This window comes from Malania oleifera, chromosome 9, assembly GCF_029873635.1.
Source record: "Malania oleifera isolate guangnan ecotype guangnan chromosome 9, ASM2987363v1, whole genome shotgun sequence".
In the NCBI taxonomy this organism is placed as follows: domain Eukaryota; kingdom Viridiplantae; phylum Streptophyta; class Magnoliopsida; order Santalales; family Ximeniaceae; genus Malania; species Malania oleifera.
Genome location: NC_080425.1, coordinates 38,808,069 through 38,829,221, shown reverse-complemented (window position 1 = coordinate 38,829,221; position 21,153 = coordinate 38,808,069). Strand labels below are relative to the sequence as shown.

Below are 21,153 nucleotides of genomic sequence, written 5' to 3'. Positions count from 1 at the left end.
CCCTAGTTGAGATACTTCGGGGGAAGATCGGGGGAGAACTTTAGTGTAACAAACTGTTCTACTTTAGTATCCAAGAGTTGGTGAGAATTGAAAGGAGAAGTCTCGATAATCTCTTTAACGCCTCTCGACACAACTATTTTGCCAGTGATTTTCTTTTGAAGATTTAAAGGATACTTGGTTTGGTCATAGACAGTACGAGTTTGTAATTTGGGGACTCTTGGTTTGAGGGATAAGGTCATATTTTGGTACATAGTCTACTTTATGCATATGATTAAGACGATCTAGGTTGAATGCAGATGAAGTTTCGGGGAAAGACTTGAAGGATGGGGATGGAGTTATCACAACTCTAGAGGACATGACTTCTTGATTGACACATTCAAAATCCCCTCTCACAACCTAAGAATGAATAGATCTCTTGTCCATCTTGTAAAATAAGACACAAAATCAATCAAAGTATTCCTGTTCCATATCAATTACTAGAGACTCTAGTGATGGATAACAAATGGTCTATAGAATCTAAAACCATTCCTTTGATCTAACAACTTCTCAAGAAAATCAAGATGCTCTCCTTGTTAATTATGATACTACTCTTGTCCCAAACCATGTCCATATCCCAAGATAACTACCTCGAGAAGAGCTATTGGAGCTCCTCCTAGAGTCTTAGGTGACCAAGTATGAGCATATGCATTAGAGGTCACATGAACTAAAGGTATTCAATGTTTGAAAGAAACTCAATACAACTATATTTTATGTCAAACCCGACATGTGAATTTCATGGTTTCCAAATGCACAGTAGGAAAAAAGAAATCTCAAAAATAATAAAATATTTTTTCAAATTTTTCTATAAGTTAGAAAGTTAGAAAATAAAGTAATACTTCTATAATTATTTAAAATATTATAAATAAAAATTATTTTCCACAACCAAATGAGCACTAAGATTTCCAAAAAGATAAACTCCCAACTAGTCTTTTTCTAGATTGGATCTTTTCCAAACAAGGTAACCATAGGAATCTTGTACACACTTCAATTTATGCCATCATTCCTAATTTATCCCATATTATAAACTGATAAAAAGTTCACATAATTATTTACTTTATGACAATAATTCATTTTAACTCCTTGTATCATGATTGTTCCATTCTTGAGAATAAGAGTTCCCTGAACTAAATATAACCTCAATATCCGACTTCTAATGAAAATTAAAATTTTCATTCATCCAGTTTAAATATACTCCTAATTTTAAAAGCAAAGAATTTGAGTATCAGCCAGAAAATAACAGAGTTCCTCTTGCCAGAGTATAAAGAAGACATTCCAACCTGTTAATTAGAGCTTAGAAGGGGTTTGCTGGTTCTCCCAGGCACTCTAAAGAGTGACAGTCCACTCTCCTGGGAGCCATCCAGAGCGAAATAACAATACAAAAGATAAATAAAATAAAATATTTAAAATGGGTCTAAAAATTCTAGCAGGAGTCTCATTGCAGCTACTAGCAACAGCATTGAGAACAAGAACCTAAATTCTAAAAGAAAAAATTAAAAAATAAAAACAGAGCAGAGGCAATTCCCCGAGAACTTATCCAATCAATTTTCAATCAACAAATATATCTACTTTCATCTGTCACTGATTGGAAGAGAAAATGAGCTGAGGAGATTCCCATCAAACAAAGAACACTCCATGGGAGTCGAAGGCACTGTAGGCATAATTTTAGCCATGGAGCTGAAGCACAGATCATGATGCTGAGATTTCAGGAGGAAGACTTGAGGTGGAAAACTTGGCACGCAGGCTTGTACGACCTCTTGGATGAAGCCTGTTCAAACTTCTTCATGGCAGTTTCATTCTCTTCTAGCCTGGTCTGGACAAAATACCTTATCCACCAAGATGAGCTCCGCAGTTTGGCCTTCAAAAAAATATTAAAAAATAAATTAAAAGTACAAATAGAAATCCAGGATGCCACTCTTTTTCTGTCAAACCAGAACAAATTGCCTTTATTTTGTTTGCCCTTGATTATCATGCATCTGTCACACTTTGGCTAAAACAATTTACTTCATTTGATGATTTTAGCCTAGCTCTGCATTTAAACTTCATTTGGTTTCCAATAAGAGTACATTTTTAAAATTATTCCAATACATGATTATTTATGTCCTTGAATCAAGTACAAATTAATACAAATTAAAAAGTGCAATTTAAAATTATTACAATTATATTACTTTATTATATTACAAAATTCACTTTACAAGAAGAATCTTATTGCACATGACAATTAAAAAATTGTAAATATATTTTGTAAATGGTTTTTTAAAAAAAATAAAAAATAAATTTATACTCATTTTTATTTTAATTATATTTTAAATTCATGTGATCATTTTATCTTAATTTTTTAAAAAAAGTTTATATAAAATGAATGATTTTGTCAAGAAAAAAGTTAAGGACAAAAGACACGAACCTCTCTTAAGGTTTGGCAAAAGGGCAGAGACCTCTCCAAAGGTTTCTAAAATCTCATTGATCTCTGTTAAGGTTTCAAAAATATCACAAACCTCTCCTAAAATTTATCAAAAAGATACAAACCACCACCCCTCAAAAGACTTGTCTTTTTACAAAATACAAGGAGAGGTTTGTGTCTTTTTTGACAAAACTCGTGGGAGGTCCCTGGATTCTTGAAACCTCAAGGGATGTCTCTAACATTGTCTCTGAAGTTTTTAAAACCTTAGGAATGATTCTTGTCTTTTGTGACAAAACCTCTGGGAAGGTCAGTGTCTTTTGTGCTCAAAAGTTAATTCCGGATATTAAAACATTCTAACAAGAAGTTGCCAAAATAATTGAAAACCATAAATTTTGATTTTTAATTCTTTCACAAACAACTAAAAACCAACAATGAAAACAAAAAACTAACAATGTAAAAAATGTGTTTTCATGTTTTACTTCTTCACTGTACAGACACAAAAAATATGAAATAAAAACAAAAATGATGTCAAACAAATCCTCAAATAGTTGAATCCAAAATTTCTCTCAACCTACCATCTTCTCACCAATCGTATGGAGTAATCTCAAATCCTATAACACTCGTAACAAACCAAATTAGATGATGTCTCCTTGACAACCATAACGTGCACTAATCTATTATGAATCCATAACCTATATTTCCACTTTATTAGGATGAATGTTTCCTTTCTTTATAAACCACATAGTTGCTCACTGAGAAAAGAAAAGCACACAAGTCACCTAAACTTACTATTGAACTCTAAAATCTAAAATATTAAATTAATCCATGATATCAAGCACACTAATGCTCAGATTCAAAGACTTCAAAAACGATGGTTCAATTTTCTAATGGCTTCTTGACATGCAACGTAATACACACAATAATAAGCAAGGAAACCTGGAACTTCAATTAGTAAGGGTAAAAAATGTATAAACAATAATTTTCAATACAAATATTTAGTATGTTAATCTTTTAAAAAACATACAGTTAAAAATTGTGAGTAGATCTTATAAAATTTAACAGTGATAGGAACTTAGATTGGTTTTAAAAACTAAATATTTTATTTTAAAAAACATACAGTTAAAAATTGTGAGTAGATCTTATAAAATTTAACAGTGATAGAAACTTAGATTGGTTTTAAAAACTAAATATTTTAATTACTAAGTCATAGTTTTTCTAAGACACATTTCTCAAAGTTATTGATGTATTAATATATTAAACCTGTATCCCCTTTGGCTAGTGGGTCAAAATGTGTTGCTCTTAAACAGCTCTTATATAAGTGGTAAATATAACCAAAGGACTTATAAGATTTGAGTGGGGGAAATTCAAGTCAGCGTGGGCTCGCAACTTTGCAACTGCACAATAGCAAAACTAAGGTAAGTGTTCCAGTTCTCGTGGAAAAGAGCAAGCAACACTTTCAAAAAACCAAATCTAAAATATCAAAAAAATAGTTAACTGAACCTCTCATATTTTACAATAAATTTTCTTATATCCCAATCCAAATAATTGGGTAAGGCTTTGTTGAGTTGAGCTGAGCCAAGACACATTTTTCAAAATAAATTGCAACTGTAAGACAGTCAACCTCAAACACCACCAATACCCCTCCCCACCCCCCAACCTTGGGGGAAAAAATCCCATGGGAGAACATAAAAAATCGAAGACAAGGCTGTTGCTTAATCTGCATTATTTCCATAGATGTAGCAACAAAAGCATAATAGTAGCAGCAATGATGGAGATCATCTGCACACCCTAACATCTACTCCAATAGGGATGAAGCAGAATCAGCAAACCTAATTTATTTTCATATTAAATGGGTGTTTTTCAGGCAGTTAGGCATATTTGGGTTTATTTTGGGTGGAATTGTAAGAGACTATAAATAGTGGCTCCTACCTGTGTTCGATAGGTTTAATGAATATTAAAACCTAATATCTACTCTCTCCTCTTTCAGTTTCCCTTTTGCTCCTTTTCCTCTCTGCTGTGCTACATCCAAGTGGTATCAAAGCAATATCTGCCCATGTGTTCTCCACAACAACCATTGCTATTCAATGATTTTTAAAATTTCCTCAAGTTCAAATAGCAACCCCAACTCACCCCCTCCCCCCCTTTTGTCCCTCAATCAAGTCCACCACTCAGTTGCTGCTTTACAGCCTTTATCCTATTCCCTTCTTTCCATGAAAAGAAACATATTACAGTGCAAAGTGTCACCGTCTAACTATTTTCACACCTTTGTGAAAGGGCCGTGCGATGCTAGCTAAGCACTCTTGTTTAACTAGTCAGGCTATCGTTTACCAACATTCATCCACGAAACACTTTCATTAGCATTCAATCAAATGGTAGCGGAAATAGTAAACATTCATGAAAGTCGTGGCAAGCAAGAAGTAAACATTGAATCTACGAAATTCATTAACACCACCTTCGTTGACATTGTGTGTTTAGCAAGGGAGGCAAGTAGACTAAACACGTCGACATAGTTAGTGAGTTTTATAATGACTGATGAACACTCACCCTCCCCCTAAAGAGCTTTCTAGGCCATTCCCACTCTAGCATTAGGAAACATCAAAGTGACCAAGGAGTCATACTGCCTTATTTGGCATACAAAGACACTACTAGCAAAAAATAACCCTACACTAGTATTTACACGATAAAAACCCATCCCAAGCACATGAGACAAGCAGTCACAGGCAAGCATAATGCCCTGAACAAGCTTAGCTCGTGACATTCTCCCCCACTTATGTGGTTGACGTCCTCGTAGACTTTGGCGCTAGGTACACTTTAACTTTGTTCACGAACGGCTTCATATCTTCCGCAAAAATCTAGCTGATTCCTTTGTCATCAAGGCATTTCCACTTCACTAGGAACTTCTGCAGCTTCTTTTTTGCGGATATAAACTTTCTATCAGCAAGGATCTCTTCAACTTCACATCTATTAGGTCGCACTTTCTTCAACTTTGCTCTATTGGGCTAACTTTTGCTCAGATCATCGGTGTCAGTGTTGAACGGCTTGAGGCAGCTAACATGAAACTGCGGTCTTCTCCCCTGATCTGCCCACTTCTTCATCTGCTCAAAAACTTTCTCCAGATAGGCTCGGGCAAACTCTGCATTCTATCTCCATTTTCTGGAGAAGATGTACGCCCTGGGACTCTTTCGTCTGCATGGCTTGCCCACTGTGTGAGGTAACAATGGTTGCTGGCTTGTAACAAGCTCAAAAGGGCTCTTTTTGGTTGTTGAGCTCCTTTGGGCATTGCCGCAAAACAGAGCCACATCAAGTAGTTGCACACCATTCTTCTGGTTGTCGTTGACAAAATGGCACAAGTACTCTTCCAGTAGCTCTCTGAATCTCTTCATTTGTCTGTTAGTGATAACTCAAAGAGATGTTAAGGTGTGACTTGAATATCTTGAAAAGTTATGTCAAGAAGTTGTCAATGAACATTAAGTCTCGGTCACAAACAATAACTTGGGGAACACCCCAATGTTTCACAACAGTCACAAAGAACAATTGTGTCATCTCCTTTGCCGAACAATACTTTGGTGCGGCCATGAACGTACCAAACTTCCTTCGCTCCCCCTTGTCTTGTTGGCAAATGAGACAAGTCTGAGTATAATCAATGACATCATCCCACACGTGCGGCCAACAATACCTCTTCCTCAGTAGTCTTGTCATTGGAGTCATCCTCCACGAATACCCCTCAAAAAACTTACTGTGATAGCTAGCAAGGCCAAGAAAGGAACGCAACTCCTTCACTATCGTGGGGATCTTCCATTCTTGAATTTTCCTTACCTTCTCCATACCTCTCCGGATACGACCTTGTTCAACCACATGACCAAAGAATTTGTTGCTCCACTGAGCGAAAGAGCATTTAATTTTCTTCCTATACAGATTGTTTCCCCTCAGCTTGTCGAACACCTTTCATAGATGCTCTTCATGTTTCCTGTGAAACAACACCGATGCTCCCAACAGTGTTTTGGAAGGGCGAACACATCCCGCTTCCAATTCATCAAGTTGTTTCAACAACTCTACTATCTCTGGAGGCGCCATCCTATATGGCCCTTTAGCAGGTGGTTCCACTCCTGACAACAACGCGAACTCAGGCTCCACAGTCCGTCGTGAAAGCAAATTGTGAGGCAGCATATCCGACAACACCTCCTTGTACTCATCCAACACTGCTTGGATCGTCGTAGGCACCAGTTCTTGGCCTACTTCTTTGTCTACCACCATTGTGGTTAGACGTGTCTACTCACCTTGACCCTATACCTCATTGAGTTGTATAGCTGAAAGGGGCTCCCCGTCTTCTCCTTTCATCGCAACGACTTGCACCATGCACGAGTGATCTCCCATCAGACATAGGGAACCAATCGAATCCATCAGCATTGCCCTCATCCCCCTTAGGAACTCCATTCCTAGAATGACTGGAAAGTCATCCAATGACACCGCTGTGAAATTCACATGACCTTCCCACTGTCCAAGCTTTACAACCACTTGCTTGGCTACTCCTAGAGTAGGTTGGGCTACAGAGTTAACTGCTTTTATGTATCCTGTATTCCTCTCTAAGGATAAGTTAAGTCTCCATGCTTCCAACTGTGAAACAAAATTATGAGTAGCCCCCGTATCCACCATAGCACGGGTACTCTTCCTATTGATCCTCAAGTCCACAAACATTAACCCTTTTGCTCATGTAACTTTTGGTGCTTTTGCCTACTTTTCCAATGCGTTCACCTAAGGCATTGCACCTACCATCGGGGCATCATCCTCTTCCTCCTCTCTTTCCACCACTTGTCCCGAAGTAGAAGCTTGTAAGGCATTGAGTAATCCCTTGTGTTGACACTCACTCACTCTATGAGATCCACCACACAAGTAGCACAAAATTTTACTCTTCCCCTTTCCATTGGGTGTGTTGAATCCTTGAGATGACGAAGCTTCCTTTGCGGCTGATGATTTAGAGTCGGCTCCCCTACTCTTGGGTTTGCCTTTCTTGAAAGACTTTCCACCATTTCCCTCTCCGCCAAACTGTTTGGACGAAGCGGCATCATCACCAACGTAGTCAGTCAAGCATTCCGCAGCAGCTTGTGCAATAAAAAAGTCTTGAACTCTTTGCCTAAGAAGTTCAGTTCTTGCCCATGGTTTCATCCCCTCTAGAAATAGAACAACTTGTCCTTCTCCGATAATTCCGAATATCCAACATCAAAGCAGAAAATTGTTTCACATATTCCCTGATTGGCCCACCTTGCTCAAGGTCTCTCAGCTTTTTTTCTTGCATTATACTCAGCATTCTTAGGAAAGAATTGGGCCTTGAGCTCTCTCTTCAAGTCTGCCCAACTATCAATTACACAACTTCCATTTTCAATATCTTTGTACTTGGTACGCCACCACAATTTGGCGTCACCAACCAAGTACATGGTCGCAGTATCCACCTTTGTCTGTTCTAAGGCCATCCTCATAACGCGAAAGTACTGCTCCACATCAAACAAAAAGTTCTCTAACCCTTTGGCATCTCGAGCACCCCCATACGTCATAGGTTCTGGTACCTTGGTCTTGCTAACTCTCACAGTGTTGGAGTTCCCCATAGCAAGAACCATCAAATATAGCTTTGCATCTAGATCCACCATCCGATATTACAAAGTTTCCACTGTATGGCGAAAGTCCTCTTACATCTCACCTAGCAAACTTGCTTGATGCTTTTGTGATCTCATCATTTCATCAATAAGTTCTCTCATCTGGGCCACCTCCGCGGCCACACTGTTGGTTGTTGCCTCAAGTTGTGCCTCCAGCATGCTAATCCTCTCAGCATTGTTTGATGTCATGGTCATTTACCAAAGCTTTCCAAATCCCACAACAAAAGTAACTGAATTCTTGTAGCAACTAAGCCTTGGCTCTGATACCAAGTGTCACAATCCAACTATTTTCACATCGTTGTGAAAAGACCGTGCGGCGCTAGCTAAAGCACTCTTGTTTAACTAGCTAGCCTATCGTTTGCCAACATTCATCCATGAAACATTTTCATTAGCATTCAATCAAATGGCAGCGGAAACAGTAAGCATTCATGAAATCCGTGGCAAGCAAGCAGTAAACATTGAATCTACGAAATTCATCAACACCACCTCTGTTGGCATTGTGTGTTTAGAAAGGGAGGCAAGTAGGCTAAACACGATGATAATAGCTAGTGAGTTTTACAATGACTGATGAACACTCACCCTCCCCCTAAAGAGCTTTCTAGGCCATTCCCACTCTAGCACTAGGAAACATCAAAGTGACCGAGGAGTCATACTGCCTTATTTGGCATACAAAGACACTACTAGCAGAAAATAACCCTACATTAGTATTTACATGATGAAAACCCATTCCAAGCACGCGAGACAAGCGGTCACAGGCAAGCATAATGCCCTGAACAAGCTTAGCTCGTGACACAAAGCCTTGCAGAACCTCTGAAAATTCTGAGGAAAAAACCTTTTGCACATCTTTTGGAATGCCACCACCATCATCAGCAACACCCCTCCCACTAAGTCTCCATAGTCTTTCTCAAGCTCCTGCCATCACCGCCATTTCAACCATGCTTGTCCGCCATCACAGATAGTCAAGTCCACCATTAGAACCATCAATCCTCAATTTATTTGGCCACTGATCATCAAATTGACGCAGCCATCCAGTCCTTGACTGCATTGGCACTACCACCACCATCCAAAACCTCTAATCATCCCACTAACTAAATGGTTCAAATTATCCTCTCTTTTGAGAAGGTCTTTCATTATATAGGCAAGATTGCCAGTTATACAAGGAAACTTAAACTTAAATCTGTACATGCTAATTACACAGAGTGATCTTAGGAAGCTATATATCGTAAGCTAGCTAATCAAATTTACATAGAGTGATTTTAGGAAGCTATACTTGGTAAGCTAAATCTCCTCTCATATTTATGAAAGTATATACAGCCAAGATTAATAGCCATTAACAAGGCATAATTTATGGCCTTCTATTGACATCCCCCCTCAAATTGATGCGGGTTATCCATAAGCATCAATTTGTTTGTAAGAAAATTATTTTGTTGCCGTGTGAGAGCCTTGGTGAAATATATGCCACTTGAAGTTTGCTAGATACATGAGGAAGAGAAATAGTCTAAGCTTCAAACACCTCATGGATGACGTGGCAATCAACCTCGATAAGTCTAGTGCGTTCATGGAAGATGGGATTGGCTGAAATGTGAATGGCACTAGTATTATCTGCATGAAGATAAGTAGGACCACTTGGAGAGAAGCAGAGTTCAGCCAATAGCCCTTGCAGCCAATGTATCTCAACGCAAGCTTGGGACATGGCCCTATATTTAGACTCAGTAGAGGACTTAGAATCATGGTCATGTTTCTTGCTTTCCCAAGAAAATAGAGCCGGACCAAGAAACATACACCAACCTGGTGTAGAACGTCGAGTGCCACTACACCCGGCATAATCAGCATCATTATACGCTACAAGATCAAGTGAAGTACTAGCAGGATAGAAAAGTCCCCACAAAGCTGTGCCATGGACATAGTGAATGATTCATCGAACTGCGGCCATATGAAAGTGCCGAGGAGAAGCCATGAACTGACCAACCAACGTACAATAGGCTATAGGGTCTAATAACAAGTAACCCTCTTCTTTGCGCAGCTTGAGATTAAATTCCATGAGAGTAACAAGAGGGGTAGAGTCCTAGAGACCAGCAGCAGCCACCAAATCCTGGGCATACTTGTGCTGTGACAGAAAAATACCATGTGAACCAGCAGTAATTTCTAGACCAAGAAAATACATAAGAGATCCCAGACCCTTCATGTGAAAAGAGTCATGTAAATACTGCTTTAATTGGAAGATCAGAACCAAATCAGTACCCATGATGATTATGTTGTCAACATACACCAAGAGAATGACAACACCAATCTCAGTTTTGTGAAGAAACAAAGATGAATCATACTTGCTCTTGAGAAAAGCAAACTTGAGTAGGGTAGAAGTAAATTTCTCATACCATGCACAAGGGGCCTTTTGAGACCATACAAAGCAACGCAACTTGCACACTGCTGAAGTAGGGGTGGAAAGTAAACCTGCAGGAGGATGCATATAAACATCTTCCTTGAGATCCCCATGAGAAAGGCATTCTTCACATCCATTTTGTGCAAACCCCAATTTTGAGAAGCGGAAATAGCCAAAATTGTGTGGATGGTGGTCATTTTGGCCACCGAAGCAAAAGTTTCCTCGCAATTTACTCCATATTCTTGGTTATTTCCAAGAGCTACTAAGCGGGCTTTATACCTGTCCAAACTACCATCAGACTTAACCTTAATAGAATAGACCCACTTACAACCAAGCGGAGTCACATCTGCAGGACAATCCACCACTTCCCAAGTCTTATTAGCGTCAAGAGCACATAGTTCCTCCTGCATGGCCTGCTGCCAGCATTGACTGCCTGTGAGTAACCAGTAGGAATAGCAATAGAAGATAGAGTGGCAGACAGTGCAGAAGTAGTAGTACTTGCCATATGTGACAAGAATCCATAACGGTCAGGAGGACCAGATACTCCAGAGGAGTGGCGCAAAGGAGCAGATGGCAAGACAGGAGCAGACGGGGGCAGCACTGGAGGTCTCTACCGGTATACCATGCCTGGCCAGAACCTTTCAACATGAGTACTAGGAGCACTAAAAGTGTCATTAAAAGAAGGTGAGAAAGCAACGGAAGACTCCGGTGAGGAAGACATAGGAAAGAACCATTGATTTTCAAAAAAGAGCACATTCCTTGAAACAAGAACCCAATTAGAGTTTGGATCATAGCATAAATAACCCTTGTGTGACACTATATCCCAAGAAGACACAACGGATGGATTGGGCAGAAAGCTTACCTATGTCCAGTGGGGGAAGATGCATAAAGCATACACACCCAAAAATGTGAAGATTTGTCTAGGTAGGATTGTGATGATAAAGCCCGAAATATGGAGACTCGAAATCCAAAACTTGGGAAGGAAGTCTATTTATAAGAAAGGTCACTGTGGTAAGTGCTTCTACCCAAAACGTAGGAGGAACCGAGGACTTAATGAGCATGGTACGGACAACATCTAAAAGATGATGATTCTTTTGTTCAGCTACTCCATCTTGTTGTGGAGTATATGGACAAGAACGTTGAGAGATAAAACCTTTATATTGCAAGAAATATTGGAACTCATGAGACATATATTCCCCACCGGGGTCGAACCAAAGAATTTTAACACCAGCTGAAAATTGAGTGTCAACAAGAGCTAAGAACAGTTTGAACATATGAAAAACTTCTGATTTGTGCCGCAAGAAATACACCCATGTATATCTGCTGTAGTCATTGATAAATGTCACAAAATATTTGTATTGGGCATGAGAAATAATAGGACTAATACGCCAGACATCACTATGAACGATCTCAAAACTGGGGGTGGCTCAACTTCCTTTAGAAGGAAAGAGTAAAGTCTTACTTTTGCCAAGTTTACAAGTTACACAATCAGGAAACATAGTGGAAGAAAAATGCTCTTTATTATTCAATAGACCAGATTTCAACAAATACGATAGAACCCTAGAATTAGGATGACCAAGGCGCTTATGCCAGACTTCATTTGACACTCTAGACTTATTACAAAGTAAAGACAATACAGAGAAAGAAGGTAAGCTTCATGGAACAAGTAGTTGTAGAGAAAAGATACGTCCATGCTTAGGCCCCTTCACTATTAACTGCCCTAACATCTGATCCTGCACAACACAACCACCATGAGTAAAATGTACATCATAATTTTGGTCCACAAGCTGGCCAACAAAAACTAAATTCACAGAGAGATTAGGTGATACAAGAACATCCTTAAAGGAAGAAGATACATCACCAACAGCCACAATGGGTAGAGCACTACCATTAGCTATTTGAATATGTGAAGAGCCACAATATTCTCTGACAATACTTAAACCATGGAGAGAATTAGTCATATGATTAGAGAAGCACCCGAGTCTAAGATCCAAGAGGGACATGAAGAACCAGTACCTTAAAGACCCACTGCTGAAAATGCACTCACAATCATTTCTTGCACCGTTTCTCGAGTTAGAAAAGGTGCTGGAGGCAGTAAAGCAACAGCAGAAGTTGCAGCAGTAGCAGCAGGCATAGCTGACTGAAAGTCACCAGTAACAACATGATAGACCTTATTGGAGCGTGAAGGACGACTAGTACAGTTCTTAATAATGTGCCCTGGCTGCTTGCAGTAATTACAAAATTTCTGAGGACAGTTAGGGGCCATATGGCCATATTTCTTGCAACTATAGCACTGTGTGGTGCTCATGTCACGACCCTTCCCCTTGCCATGAGCAGCATAGGCAACTAAGACAGTATTAGAAGCAACACGAGACTTCTCCATAATATTCCGAGTATTGAGGCGTTGTTCCTCATGCAAGAGTTCTCCAAAACAGGCCTCCAAAGTCAGAACAGGACCTCTACTTACTCAAGAGGCACGAATAGATTCAAACTCAGGCCTCAATTTCATTAGAAATTTGTCTCTTTGGCTGGTTTTGTGTATGTGTTGTACTGTCGCCAATCCTGCCTCCAATCCTTCTGCAGAGACTCTGGCTGTAACAAGGTCGTAATAATCATTCCACAAAATCAGATAACCAGAGTAGTAGTCTCGAACTGATAGATCCCCTTGAGTATAGTTAGCAATGGCCAACTCAAGCTGGAAGCGCCTAGCATTGTTGTCTTGGTTGTAAACTTGCTTGAGATAATTCCTCATAGCCTTTGCAGACCTATGAGGACGCAGAGAAAGAATCAGATGTGGCTCCATAGAATCAAGAATACAGGACACGATTTGATTATCATTGGCATCCCAAGCTGCCTTGTTGGCCACAGACCTTTCTGCAGTAGATTCCCCTTTGCTGCTGCCATCTATATGTCCCCACAGCTCTTTACGCTTGAGAAAGGTCTCCAATTAAAACTCCCAAACAGTATAATTGTTGCCAGTGAATTTGACACAAACATTATCTGACTTCTCCATAAGTGCAGAGGCTATGACTGAGAAAACTAGGACTGAGATTTCTTAGAGAATAGCTCTGATACCATAACAGAATGGTTCGAATTGTCCTCTCTTTTGAGAAGGTCTTTCATTATATAGGCAAGAGTGCCAGTTATACAAGGAAACTTAAATCTGTACATGCTAATTACACAGAGTGATCTTAGGAAGCTATATACAGTAAGCCAGCTAATTTACATAGAGTGATTTTAGGAAGCTATACATGGTAAGCTAAATCTCCTCTCCTATTTATGAAAGTATGTACAGCCTAGATTAATAGCGATTAACAAGGCATAATTTATGGCCTTCTATTGACACCCACAGCTAGTCACTAGAACCAAAGCTTCACAGCCTCAACTTGCCTCGCCGTCAAACAGCAGCAACCTTTGATAATCTGATGCCCCAACCGCCAATTCTCTTCCATGTACAACTCCTAGCATTCCAGTATCACACCAATGCACCATTGTCCTATTCTATGTCCATCTGAAGAATGAATGCCACATCCTAGCTTGGCCTCTCAAACATAAAATGAGAAAAGATCCTAGTCCTCTCACTCTGCTCTGGTCCGGTGGCACCAGATTAGCTCAAAAAAGCCCAACTGCTCTGCCCCAGCCTACCCAACTTGTCCATTACTGATCCAAACCAATCTATCTGAATGAAGCTGGCCCAAGCAGTCTCCAAAAAGGGAAATTGGAAAAACAAGGCTGCCCTGCTAAGACTTACAGATAGACTCTGGAGTTTCTCTAGGCTAGTAGGTGGCTCAATTTGCTCCAAAATAAGGTACACCTCCTATTGAGTTTTCTGTTGTCATTAATTAGATCTTTGCCCTTCAATTGCATTTTGTGTGCACTTTGACCCCACCACTCATTTCTAAATCTCATCTCCCTGCCCCATCACAATCCCTTTTTTTCACAAGCACTTCAGTGCAACTTGTAACTTTTACTTGTTGCTGTTGGTCTGAATTTATTAGATTTTATTATTACTATATCAAATAAAATAATAGAACCTGTTTAATACATTGCATGATTTTAATAGATTAACGGATCATATTATATAAACTAATGCATTTTGTTTCACTAATTTATTTATCACGCATATGATTACTGAAAATGAAATATATATATATATATATATATATATCTGATAATAGCAGTTAAAAACCAATATAAAATTTAGTATCAAAATTAAAAATGTTAATAAGTTGAACCAAAGGATCCAAAAGGTGCAGATATGGTATATAGACAATAAGGTTGTATGTGCTTTAAAAAAATTCACGACCATTACCCCAGCTTCCCACTATGTTACATCCACTTCTTCAGCTTCCATTACATCCATTACCATTACACTATGCCACCCACTACCGCTATTTAAGGCCATAGCTCTACACCCTTCCTTCCATGTCCCGTCATTATTCTGTCACAGCCAATGGTACAACCAAGGATGACCATCAGGCTTCACCCCTTCATCTATTGAAAAAAATATTGGGACATTCACAAATAGCATGAACATTTTCAATAGGCGATAAAACAACTTCAGAAGCACTTGTGTAGGCATGACCTTCAAGCAAAAATATCCTGAGGAGAGAAGCCCCTATATCTTGACTAGGAATCGCCCCATGTTCCCTACCCTCACTTGTTCCTGCTAGTTGTGTCCAACTCCATTCCATAGAATCAACTGGCAAGCAATCCAGAAAATTTTGGGACTCCCACATGGTTCTAGTCAGCACTCTCCCATTCCTCTGCCCACATAGACTACCTCCTCACTCAAGCTTTAGCAAGCACAACCTTAGTACGAGTCTTTTGATGATGTCAGGGTTGACACAATCATGGACAGGGATGTCCTACTTTTGACAGTTGGTCGGATGTTGATGTCTTTATAGTATTCTAGTTGTAGGATTTTTTTTACATATCACGAAATAACTATTTCTAGGAATAGAATGGTCATAAGATAAGGATTCCATAGTTTACAAAAAAATAAAATGTATTGCCATCATAAAGAATCACAATCCACAAATTCTTATTAATCCATAACTTGAAATAGATGAGGAATGACTATTCCCAATTTTCACTATGTTCCGTGTTGAATAAAATAACATGAACGTTTGAGGGTCGTATTTTACAAAAAAATTACATTCAATTCAAAGAAACACAGAAAACTTGTAATAAATTATGAAAATTATGAATGAAATTTTGGGAAATATTAGAATAAATGATTGCGAATAATTTAGAAACAAAATGAAACCTCAAATTTTGCTCCTTTTCAGTTTATTTTAAATTCCCAAAATTTTGTCCAATATATACAAAATTGTGGCCGAAATTCCCGAATTAATCAGAGATTCTTAGTCCCTCTTTAGATGCATCGATACTCCGAGGATATTTGGTGCAATGTTCTTCCCAAGTATGTCACCTATGTTTAGTTAGGCTGACTATGGCTTTATGATAGAGATTCACAATCTTGACCATGTGAAACCTAGAGAACGCATTCCTAAGTCCTCCACTACCCTTGCTTCTTTGCACAGGCCTACTCCTCAAGATACATTTAGAACCCTTAATATTCAACTTTTGAGCCATTCTAAAGAGGTTTTGGATGGAGAGTCACACTCAAGCTAGCTTTAGTGTTCAGGGATTTATTGGCGGTAGACATGGACACTAAGCCTGTGCCAACTATTCCCCTAGATAAGTCCCCAATTTCATGTCCGATGACCTTCATGATGGCTTACCCCTTTGCAATGACATCCAATATGCTACTAACTTGATGCCTACTTCTCCCTTACCCAACCCGGACCATTATAGGATGAACTCAATTGGCACGATAAGCTATGGAGACAAGAGGAGGAACCCTGGATATAGAGATTATTAAGGGGAGTAGTTGGAGACAAGAGGAGTAACCCCAGATATAGAGACTATTAACGAAAGTAGTAACCCTTGTCTTGTTCTTAAACCCATCCCACACCCCCTAGCCTAAAAACAAGAGAATGGATCTTGACATATCTATGTTCACAATCATACTCTCAATAAACCACATCCCCATCTTGAGCTCATGCTAGACTAAGGTTGATCTTTGCAATGGCTACCAAATCCATATCAAGCTAGGGTATGGGGTATGACTGGAAAATTGATTTTCAAACTCTTGATGTGCTGCATGAGTGGTCAATTATCCCTTTTGGATTGTCCAATACTCCTAGCACATTTTTGCATGCTGTGGATGAACTGTTAAAAGCCTCCATTGGTAAATTTTTAGTGGTTTATGGAATGGCTATTCCTAGGAATAGGATGAATACAACAAGAATGTAATGAAAATTGTGTAGGGATATAATTATTTAGAAAGAAGCCACTCATGCAAAAGTTTGTTTTATTCCATCCAACATGGAATAAGAAAGGAGTAGCCATTCCCATGGTGAAATTTGGGAATCATTATTCCTTGTCTGTTCTATGGGTCATGAAAAGTTTTCGCATTGTTATTTCATTATGGAAACAACACAATATCTTTAGATAAACTATCAAATCCCATTTTTCTTTATCAGCAAAGAATTTATTAGAAAAAAACAAGGAATCAAGAAAATGCCCATCAGGTACAAAGATAACAACAAAGAAAAACAAAACACCAATCACTTAAGTACATTGAGCAAATCCAGAATTATAGAGGAGTCCCTCTCAAATATCCCACGATGCCAACTAGAGATCATAGAAATCCAGTTGTCATTGACAGCCTGCAGAGAGGAAGCTGTCCCATTGAAATCCCTTCTGTTTCATTCTTTGCAAACTGCCCAAAAAATAGCAAGAGGAATAAGGGAAAGTGCTCTCCTTTTGAACTCGTTGGAGAGGATACCTTTCCAAGCCCAAAACTCACCTTTAACAGAAGCTCCAATGACCCAATTCTGACTAATCATGGAAACGAATAAGCTCCAGAGATTCCTGATCCAAGGGCAGTGAAGGAGGATGTGATCCACAGAATCCACTTCGTCAAGGCAAAGGAAACAAACCATCTACTCCTAGGAATAGAAACTCCACCAACCAAACGTTACCTTCATGGTCTACTTTGACAATATTCTCGTTTATAGTAAGACCCCAGCAGAGCATCTACAACACATCCAGATGGTTTTGGCCTCCCTTCAGGCTTGGACAACAGACATAGGTCCATTTGAAGAAGTTTTCTTTCATACAATTTCAGTTTTCCTTCTAAGATTTCAATGCTTCTGCTTATGGAGTTGTTACTGACTCTGAAGCAGGGTTTTAAAACATGGTAATGGTCTGTGTAACGGTCATGGTCTTAAACTTCCACAAAATTGTCAAAATTTCCGCTTTCCATCACCCTCGAAATCGAAATGGCAATCGCTTTCCTGCTTACATAAATTCTTTCAAAATTACAGCGAATCATCCTAAATTTATCAAAATCTCGAAATTTTAGCGAAACCGATCGAAATTTTAGCCATAGAATTGGGATTCAAATATGAGATTTTTCGATGCAAAGTGAAATTTTTCTCATCATTTATCTTATTTTTATTGAAAGGGAAGATTATTACGAGAGATTTCAAAATTATATGAAAAATTAAACTCATAACAACATTTTATTTAACCAATCATGTCTAAATTATATTTATTTTTATAACAAATAATACTGAATTGATTTATGAATTTCATTTATATAAACTGAATATGTTTAATGCACATGTATTTTACAAATATGTTTAATATACATATTATAATACAACTATTGCACCTCATACACAACATAGATATATTTCATTTACAATATATAGTCCTTAAACTTTATATGTCTATCAACCATTTATAAAGTTTAAGAAAAGAATTTCATTCTTTACTACTAATTTCCATGGTTTTTTACAAATTGAAATTGAATTTTGCATTAACGAACTTGTTAAAAACATATAAATTCACCTGTTTTGACCCAAAATCTATGAACTAATGTTATAAATGATTTTTAGTAAATTTTAATCAATTTAAATATAGTACAAATATTGGAAGTCACCTTGCTTGCTTTAGTTGCTATTGGCAAGAAGCATGCATTTGCTAATTTTTGCCACTTTATTGATTATAAGGGAAGTTTAAACTAATAATTCATAAATATAAAGATTATATAAAATAGAGAAAATCGATATATCTTTTAAGAAGATTAATGAGAAAGTTTAGGAAAAAGTAACTTGGATTGATCTCGTTGATGTAGTGAGGAAGGATTTAATAACCCTTAATCTAATAGAGGAAAATACTTTGGATCAGGTGAATTGGCACGAAAGGGTTCATGTAGCCGACCCCATCTAGTAGGACTTAATGCTTGTTGTTGTTTAGGAAAAAGTAAAGGGACTTGCATATGGTTTTTATTGACTTAGAGAAAGCATATGATAGGGTACTTAGGGATGTTCTATGGTGGGTTTCAGAAAAATAAAAATAAATAAATAAAAACGGAAATGTATGATGGAGTAATGACTAGCATTAGGACTACAAGTCGAGAGGCTAGGGAATTTCCAATCACAATAGGTGTTCATCAAGGATCTGGTTTCACCTTTAATCTTTTTGCTCTAGTGATGGATGAACTTACTTGGAGATCCAAAATAAGGTTCCATGGTGTATGTTGTTTGTAGGTGGTATTGTCTTGATTAATGAAACTAGGGTGGAATAGAATCAAAGTTAGAATTATGGAGAAGAGCATTAGAATCTAAAGGTTTAAAGATAAGTAGAAATAAGAAAAAATATACAAAATGTAATTTCAACCATAGTGGGAGAAATATTGGGAAAAAGTTTAAACTTGATTGTCAAGAAATCAATAACACTAGCAGAGTTTGATACCTTAGATTCATTATGCAAGTTGAAGGACAAATTGAAGAAGATGTAATGCATAGAGTTAAAGCAGGTTGGGTAAAATGGAGAAGTGCTTCGAGTGTGCTGTATGATCATAGAACACCCTTAAAATTAAAAATGAAGTTTTATAAGAAGACCATAAGACTAGTTATGCTATATGGATCAAAATGTTGGGCAACTAAGAAACAACATATCAAAAAATTAAAAGTTTCTGAGATAGGAATGCTAGGTGGATGAGTGGTATAACATTAAAAGATAAACTAAGGAATGAACATATTCGCAGAAAGTTGGGCGAAACTCCTGTAGAAGATAAGATAGGGAAGGGGTGACTCAAATGGTTTGGGTATCTGCGATGTAGGCCAAATAAAGCGTCATTGAGGAGGAGCAAGCTAGCTACTATGAGCAATAGTAGAATGGGTAGGGGAAATAACTACGAATGAGTAAGGATTTAATAATCCTGAATTTGTCAGAGGAAATTGCCCATGATTGCATACAATGGCATAAAAGGATTCATGTAACCGACCCCACATTGAGACTCGAGGCTGGGTTTGTTGTTGTTGGTCTTGTTGTTGTAGAGTGCCATCTTTTGTACTTTTTTAGTCTTAAATCAAATTTTAGTTATTCAAAAAATAAAATATAAAATGTTCATATGTTAGACAAGAACTAAAATGCATAGCAATAGAATGTATTTTTCTCTCCAAATTAGGTGCAATAAAAACATAAAAAAGAAAAAAATAAAATTAAAGAACTTAGAATATATGTAATTTTAATGAGAGAAAAAGATAGGTTTATTTGAATGCTAGTTATTTAAAAAATTATAAAAAAAAAAAAAAGTTAAAAGAATAGTAAATGTCAAGGAAAATAAACCCAAAAATGAAATTTTTTTATATAAAAAAATTATTGACTAAAATAAAGCAACTTAAAATTTAAAACTAAGTTTCTAAGCTTCAATAAATGGAAAAGAGAGGGAAAAATACAAAAAATAGGGCTTAAAACCTATTCTAGTCATTCATAGCCAGTCTGACATTGTTGCAACTTTTAAAAGTCTATAACGCCTTTGTTAGGTATCATAACTGGCCCTAATGGTCTATTACAATTTCAATATCGTAACAGACAGACGACCCCCAAGATAACACCATGTGACAATCTAGAAAGCCACCGACACCATTATGTAAAAACAATTGTTATGCAATGATTTTTTTAAAACTACATCCTGAAAAGGTCAATGTTATTAGTGAGTGGGCCAAGCATAAGATGATATCTAGGGCACGTAGTTTTCATAGGCTGGCCACCTTCTAACAAGTAACAACAATTATTGAAGGTTTTTAATGCCCCCATGGACCCTATTACTAAAAACATAAAGAAGGTGTTTTCCAGTGAACATCTACTACTACTCAGGTCTTTATACAATCAAGCAAAAGATGATTGAGACTCCTATGTTATGCCACCCTGATTTTTCAGGACTCATTGTGATTGTGCATGATGCCTCAAGAGTTGGTGTTTGAATTTGTTCAGGCAGGTCATCCTCTCACTTTCAACATAAGTGAGTCAAGGATGAAAAATTCTACCAATCATAAAGAGTGAATTAGTTAGAGATTTGTGGCACTAACATAAACTATCTTTAGCCAACAATAATATCCTTAGCGCCCAAGAAATTTTCCAAATATTTTTATTGCTAGGCTCTGAACACCTTCATTCCCACAAACACAAGAAATCCTCATCATGCCACTTGGGGCTTAGGAGCTTACTTTAGCTCTCAAACACAAGGAAAAAGGCAAGGGTTTGAGAAACAAAGTGGCTAATGCCTTGAGCCAAATCGTTTTAGCTCTACAATCCATTAATGT

The 21,153-nt window shown here is 37.8% G+C and overlaps 1 protein-coding gene across 1 annotated transcript in view; it reads right to left on the bottom strand.

Moving 5' to 3' along the window:
- Positions 1–1,298: 1,298 nt before the first annotated feature.
- The window catches only part of LOC131164041 (probable pectin methylesterase CGR2), a 56,673-nt gene continuing 36,818 nt past the window's right edge, over positions 1,299–21,153 (bottom strand). The window contains exon 7 of the mRNA XM_058120960.1: positions 1,299–1,894. Within this exon, the coding sequence (XP_057976943.1) occupies positions 1,742–1,894 (153 nt within the window). The 3' untranslated portion in view covers positions 1,299–1,741. The remainder of the gene's footprint in view (positions 1,895–21,153) is intronic.